The 7210-nt window shown below is 55.8% G+C and overlaps 1 protein-coding gene across 3 annotated transcripts; it reads right to left on the bottom strand.

Annotated features, from left to right (window-relative positions):
• Positions 1–308: 308 nt before the first annotated feature.
• On the bottom strand, positions 309–3698 carry HOXA7 (homeobox A7). Of its 3 annotated transcripts, XM_032303948.1 has the most exons (3): positions 3524–3689; positions 2819–3406; positions 309–1845 (listed from the first exon to the last, which is right to left on the bottom strand). In XM_032303948.1, exons 2-3 carry the CDS (start codon positions 3195–3197, stop codon positions 1514–1516), a joined length of 711 nt encoding a protein of 236 aa, XP_032159839.1. In that variant the 5' UTR covers positions 3198–3406; positions 3524–3689; the 3' UTR covers positions 309–1513. The 3 variants fall into 3 exon arrangements, with proteins under 3 accessions (XP_032159839.1, XP_032159840.1, XP_032159841.1); XM_032303949.1 differs by lacking the exon at positions 309–1845 and adding an exon at positions 1852–2435 and having other exon boundaries at positions 2819–3698; XM_032303950.1 differs by lacking the exon at positions 309–1845 and adding an exon at positions 1852–2432 and having other exon boundaries at positions 2819–3698.
• Between the last annotated feature and the right edge of the window lie 3512 nt (positions 3699–7210).

Below are 7210 nucleotides of genomic sequence, written 5' to 3'. Positions count from 1 at the left end.
TACATAAAATCACTGACTTGTGCAGTAATACACACATACATAAAATACACATATTAAAAAAAGAGGTATACACATACCTATAAAAATCCACACCTTAGAATCCACACAAAAAGGGACTTGACACACATTTAGACCAATATATGGACACTCGACACTTGGACCCTATTTGTCCTTCCAGTTTTGCTTCCCCCAAACCTCTGTGGGCTTCCAGACATAGCAAACCCTGGCTAGGCTAACCCCAGCCAGGCTTACCTCTCTTTCCCAGCTCCCCCTCGCACCCCTTCGCACCCTGTATAAAGCAGTCCACATTTTTTTGTCACCAAGCATCTTTATTTTTCTGTTACATAAAACACGGTTAGCTGGGCAAGACAGGAAGTGTGCCTTCCCATTCCTGGAACCCCAAGCTAGAACCTACAGGGACAAGGGGGACGTAGGACAACACAAGAGATGAAGGGCATTGGGAGGGGCATCAGCCCTCTCCACCAGCTATAAAGTTAGCTCAAGACAACACACCATGCTACAAAGTCACCCCATCAACACATCCTTCCCAAGTCAAGACATTGCCTTACAAATGAGCTCCAAGACTATATAAATGACAAAAAAAAAAAATCTTGTTCAAATATACAATATTTGCTATTGTAGGAAAAGTCAGGGTGTACATATTCAACATGGCTAGACAGTAGGACACAGGGACCAGGGAAGGTGCAGGAAGGCTGGGAGCATCTCTGTAGTCCTACTAAGCAGAAGCTAACCCAGAGATCTGCAGCTAGCTTGGGAATGCTCCCCTCCAGAAGTAGGGGTAATGGGCCTGAACTTGGGGTGCCCAGGCCAGAGAAGGAGGGATTCTAGGTTGCAGCACTTAGAATGCTTTGGAATAAATATATTATTTTTCAATTTAAATAGAAGCCAATACCCTGGTCCCCGGACCCCAGCCCTTCTCCACGCAGCCTCAGGGACCCCAAAGGCTGCCAGGCAGAAGCAGGAGGGGCCTGGCGGAGGAAGGGGCCGGGACTAGGTAGCAGGCAAGCCAGTGAGCACAAAATAGGTAGTTTGGGAGAGTAGGTAGTACTGAGAGAATCAGGTCCTTTGCGGTATGGGGGAGGTGCTGGGTGTCTGCCAGTGTTGGGACATGTCTGGGCTTCCTGGGAGTGGAGGCCTACTGGGGATGGGCCCATAGGTAGTTTGGGGTGCCTCTGGCCGAGGCCTGTGCTAGGTAGTATTTTAGCCGTGCCAGCGCAGAGCTGGTCGGACTGGGGTTAGGGAGGGTGTCTGCTGGGGATCCTTGGGGGCAGAGAGAGCCCCAAGGGGACCCAGTCTAGGCGGCTGCTCGGTCCAGAAAAGATGGGAGCTGGAGTGGGTCGTGGGGCAGATGGGTGCAGGTTGGGGACTGTTTTTTTTTTTTTTTTTTTTTACGTTTTCTTTTTATTTTTTCCACTTTTGTAAATAAAATCAATGAGTCTCTAAAGACGCTTTTCTCGACTGTCTGGTGCAGCCAGGGCCCCGACTTGGCCCCTCATTCCTCCTCCTCTTCGTCGTCATCTTCTTCGTCTTCGTCCTCATCGTCGGCCTTGTCGGTGGCGGCGGCGGCGGCGGCGGTGGCGGCGGCGGCGGCGGGCACGGCGCCCTCAGGGGCTGCGGTGGCCGGACCCTCATCTTTATGCTCTTTCTTCCATTTCATGCGGCGGTTCTGGAACCAGATCTTGATCTGGCGCTCGGTGAGGCAGAGCGCGTGGGCGATCTCGATGCGGCGGCGCCGCGTCAGGTAGCGGTTGAAGTGGAACTCCTTCTCCAGCTCCAGCGTCTGGTAGCGCGTATAGGTCTGGCGGCCCCGCTTCCTGTCGGGCCCTGGGAGCAGACAGGACACATGGACACATGGACAGATAAACCAACAGAGACACAGGACAGCGCATTAGCCAGGCCGCCGTCCCAGAGCCCGCACCTTTCTCCCAGCGCTGACCCGGGCGCGCGTCCCCCCTCCACCCGCGCCCCCCGAAAGGGGCTGGGGGAGGAGCAGGAGTGTTAGCGGAAGACCCCAACTGCGGTGCCAGAGCGCAGGCAGCTCTGTGAGGAGGAAAGGCGCAGAATCCCAACTTTACAACCGTCCTTTCCAGCCGGCTAGGCTTCCACAATGTCCTGCTTCCCCCTGACAAAGGGAAATTGTAAATATAGAGTGTGGGCAAGTGGGAGACGCTGCGCTTTTGCCATTCAAAGGCGAGCTGGGCCGCTTCCCCCGCCCCTTGCTAGGCAAGTGGGTGACCCTCGGGCGGTCCGCACTCCAGGGGCGCCTTTCCTTCCTAGCAGACCGCGCCCCCATAGCCGGACCTTCCAGGGGCACTCCGACCCCCTGCCCCCGCTCTCGTTCCCCACCCCTCCTTTAACTGGCCCCTGGCACAGGGGCGTAAGAGGGGCCCTGATGAAGGGTTTGGCTCTCCCTGCTTTTGAAAAAGAAAAGCCAGGCCGAAAGGAAAAGGAGGAGGGAGCGAGAGAAGAAAGGGAGAGAGAAAGAGGGAGAAAGTCAGAATAGCGAACAAAATGTTAAAATTCCAAGGCAAATGGAGTTAAATAAATTTACGAGGATCTAACCCATTAATTGGGTCATAAAAAGTTTTATGAGCCTCATTTACATACAATGCTACGGGCTCTCCACGCTATGGCGCCTTGACTCTAATTAAAACCAGAAAGGCAGCGCCGCCAGGAGTCACGGGGCCGTCGGCTCGCAGTCGCCTCTCTCCGCGCTCCGCGCTCCCCAGCCGGGCGCTCCCCGCTGCCCGTCCGCCCGCTCGCCTACCCACCCCGCCAGCCTAGCTGCCTCGCCTACCTGAAGACCGCATCCAGGGGTAGATGCGGAAATTGGCCTCCGCCGGGCCGTGCAGCGCGCCTTCGTCCGCCTTGTCGCAAGCGCCTTTGGCGAGGTCACCGCAGAGCCCGGGGATGTTTTGGTCGTAGGAGGCGCAGGGCAGGTTGCCGTAGGCGTCGGCACCCAGGCCGTACCCGGACGCGAAGGGGCTCTGATAGAGGGGGCTGTTGACATTGTACAAGCCCGGTACGGTGGAAGCGAAGGCGCCGGCGCCCGCCCCGTAGCCGCTTCTCTGCGAGTTGGGCGCAAAGGAGCAAGAAGTCGGCTCGGCATTTTGGAACAGAGAAGCCCCCGCCGTATATTTGCTAAAAAGCGCATTCACATAATACGAAGAACTCATAATTTTGACCTGTGATTTGTTGTCCGGCAGCTTTCAGTGTCGGTTTTACGAGGTAGCGTGATATATGATAACATTACACCCCCAGATTTACACCAAACCCCATTTTCTTTTGGACGGAGCTCGCCGCAGCACGTGACCGCCCACATGACCGCCTCCGCCAATCTCAGCAGCCCTCACAGGTGGTCTTGCTCCGCGGGGCCCGCGGCAGCCTAGAATGGAAGGGGAAGAGGCTCAAATATGTGGCCAACGAATCTGCCCGCGCCGGGCTGGCCTGACGCGTCCCGCGGGAAAAGGACCCCGAGGCTCCGCGCGAGCGCTCAGCTCACCGCAGCGTGGACGCCTGGCCTGCAGAGGCTGCGCGGGGCGGCCGGGCACAGCCTCCTTTAGCCTATTACCGAACTCTGGAGCAAGCCTGCAGGCCTCCCGAACCCTGTCCTGTCTACTGACCCAGCCTAGGGAGGGTCTCTACACTCTGCGCACCCGCCCGACCCACGGCAGTCCATGGGCAAGTCTCAGCTTCGGGCAAATCGGTTCTTTGCCCGCTTGTACCCCCCGCACGCCCCACCCTCCGCCACGTCCACTGGGCAATAGGCCCAGTTGGACTATGATCCAGATGGGGCCGGCGCAGCGTCACTTCCAGCTGCAGCGAGAACGCCACCGCAAACTGGAACCATGTGGTTCGAATAAAGTCAACGTCTCCCAGCTTCCTTTCCTTAATCGGAGGCACACTGTTTATCCGCCTTAAAGGAAGCAGTGAAATATTTATCTATTAATGAGCCTCATTTGCCAACAGATTTATTAACGTGGGGTTCCCCTCCTGCCTCCTGGACACCGCTGTCCTGGCAGGCTCTATGCATTCGCTCCTGGGCACCTGGCTGGCCTCTGGCAGCCTAAGAAATAGCTGGACACTCTTTTGTTCCTCCTGGCAACCTCTGGTTTCCCCTCGCTCAAGGGGAACCAAGTCTCTTTCCTCCAAGGCTGGAGGAACCTCAGGCCCTACACCCTTCCAGGTACCCCTAGTGCTGGGACTTTTCTGGAAGCCTTTACCGGGGCCACCCATGGGCCTCTGCCAGCTCCTCATGGTCTTGAGTGCTTGGGAGCAAGCAATACATATGGTAGAGCCAGTTTGAGAGGAGAGAAACCCCAGGTGCCTGGCGGCTTCAGCCCACTATGAATCTCCATTTCTTTTTGGAGACCCCCAAAACAAATAGGGGGACCCCCTCTAGTAAGACCACCCAGTTCTAGCGGCTTCACATATCCAAGGCTGGCTCACAGCAGAACACAATAATTTCCCTCCTTCCCATTTAGGCCCCCAGCGCCTGGACCTTACCTTTCCAAGCCTCCAACCCCTACGCAGGGTTGGACCAGCCGGAGCCCATGCTGCCCACTGCTTGTTGGAGTGTGGTGGGGCAAACCCTTCCCCTAAAGGCCTCATAAACTGCTCAGGCCTCCCTGGAAGCCCATCCGCCAGGTCAGTATGCCTTTTACTGCTCAGCTCGATTGCACACCATAAACCCGACCTCACAATGGAATTGCCCCGGAAATTCTCCTGTAAATTATAGAGTTTGGTTCCCTGTGTACAAAGCACTTCCCATCACTTTCAGAAAGTCCAGGCCGCCCCCTGCTCACTGCACCCTCTCAGGGGGTCCCAGGAGCACAAAAGGCAGCAAGAAGGTTCAGACCCGGATGCAACGGAGCCCCAGTTCCTGCCAAGTGGACTGCCCATGGGTGTGGGTGGAGAGATGGGGGGCTGTCCCGGCAGGTGGGCGCCTGCTGGTTTCCCCTGGGGACACAGGGGCTGTGTGGGGGGGCAATAACCTGGGATGCTCTTTATGCAGGATCAAGATGATAGCGTGTCTCAGTTGGGGAATGGAGGCTGTAACACGGGTAGGGAAGAAAAATTAAATATTCCAAATAGCATCGCTTTCGGGCAGGATATAAAAACCTAAAAAAGTTAAAGGAAGACGAAGCAAGCAAGAAAGCCAGGAGATCAAAGAGGCGGAATTAGACAGCTTTAGACCAATAAATTGTTCCCCGGGTGACACAGAGCAAGATGCAAAGAGAAAGACCCGGCCCCGCCGCCGCCGCCGCCGTCTGTCTAGACTCCGGCGGCTGGAGCGGCCGACGGCGATGGCGTTTTAAGTAAAACCTGCCCTGAAGTGAGATGACCCAGACCAAGTGGGAGACAGGGTTCCGGGAGCGCGGGAAGGAACACTGAGGCTGGGACCCCAAGCCACAGGCTCATCCCTGCTTGGGTTTTGTCCGGCGCAGGTCCAAACGGTTCTAGCGGGGCGCGCTGCCCCTTCGCTTGGGCCAGAGAGAGTCCGGATACTGCCGGCAAGGCCTCAGCCTTTCTAGGCCCAAGACAGACAACTGGGCTGAGTCCCGCGGGTGCCGAATCCTTTCGTTCGTTTCTGGGCTTCTGTGTTTCCTCCTGCCTTCGGTGGCGGGGTTTTAAAACGAAAAGGCCAGACAGAGCCAGGCTTTCAGTAAGGCCTCCTTAATCGTGTGTTCTCAAGCCATTGGTTTCCTACCTGTTTGGCTGAAAAGACACAAATGCACTGGGTTATATGTGATAATATTCATAGAAATGCTCATTGATGATCAGCCTGGAGCAGGCATGTGCAGGAGGGTTTCTAACCAGCCGAGCTGTCTTTACATAAAGACATTTTTCTCACCGCTCTCCCGGAGCGGGATTCCTACCTACCAAGCACAATGTGTTTCCCTTGCTTCTTGTTACCAAATAGGGTTCAATATTTAAACCCAGATAAGAAGACAAGCCCAGCCCTGGGAAAGCGAAGGGAGCCTGTTTCCAGTCTGGCCGCTGGCGATTAGCTTCTCTAAACGTTTCTAGCCGCGCCCCTCGCACGGGCTGCGCTCGGTTCTTCAGTCACTGAGCGGTCCCCGGTCGCGACGCAGGGACACATCCGTGCCTGACGAGTGCAAAGGAGCTAGGGCTGAGGCGGGGCGGGGGTTGTCTGCGCAGCTAACGGAGAAGCGCTTCCCAGGCAGCCGAGTCAGGAGAACCACCTCCCCAGCCATCGACCGGCCAAGGGCAAGGGAGGCCCGGTGTGGCAGTCCGTGAGGCCTGAGATCCCAGCCAGCCGGCACCTACCTGAAGCCTCCGAAATCGGTGGAGAGAAGCGGCTGCCACCGATCCGCTCCTTCGCCATTTACTCATAGTTACATAAATTGAGCTTTCTATCTGCAGCTTGGATGCATGACCAGGGCGGCTCTAGGGGAAGCTCTAAAACCTTTCTTACAATCAGACGCTGTGAAATATTGTGTTATATAGGGATATATAATGAAGACGTGTGTCTGCAACACCAACCTGTGTATATAAACGGAGAAAGAGGGAGGAAAGGAAAGGAAAGGGAGGGAGGGAGGAAGAGAGAGAGAGGGTAAGAAGGGAAAACACTCAGGAGATCTGTCAACCAAAATCCAGTCCCCAGTTTTACAGCGTGTACAGCGCGGAGACGCAGGTTGTAAACATTTTGTGGGCTTGGCAGAGACTATTACAACCCAAATAAATACACCGCATGGCGTGTTCACAGGGCTCCGGGGTGCTTCGATGGGTTCTGTTTGTTTTGCGTTTTCCCTGTGAAACCATTCTGCACCAGGGGTTGATCCTCGCACCCACACTCGTGGCCGCCTCCTAGAAGGTTCCGGGGCGTGTTCCCCGCCCAGGGTCCAGGATAGGCTGGGCCTAGATTGGGGTCCCCTCCCTCCTCCTGAACACGGGAAACCAGAGCAGCCTGAGCAGCTCCACTGCCAAGGAAATTCGGTGGCGAGAGAAAGCAAGGAAAGCGTTCACGACGTGAATTCCTGTCCTGGAGCTAGGATGTTATCATAATTATTTTAAACGTTGTATTTCTTTTAGAACAATCAAAGCAGCCCCTGGTGAGCCCCCAGGGATTTCCCCATCCCGGGCAATTCAGCCGCCAAACCCACACTAGAAAGTCACCAAGAATGCCTTTGCCCCCGATTTTCCACCACCTTGTTTTATTGCCGCT

Source organism: Mustela erminea, chromosome 11 (assembly GCF_009829155.1).
Source record: "Mustela erminea isolate mMusErm1 chromosome 11, mMusErm1.Pri, whole genome shotgun sequence".
In the NCBI taxonomy this organism is placed as follows: Eukaryota; Metazoa; Chordata; class Mammalia; order Carnivora; family Mustelidae; genus Mustela; species Mustela erminea.
Note: the sequence above shows the minus strand (reverse complement) of the source record. Positions and strands in the feature narration are given on the sequence as shown.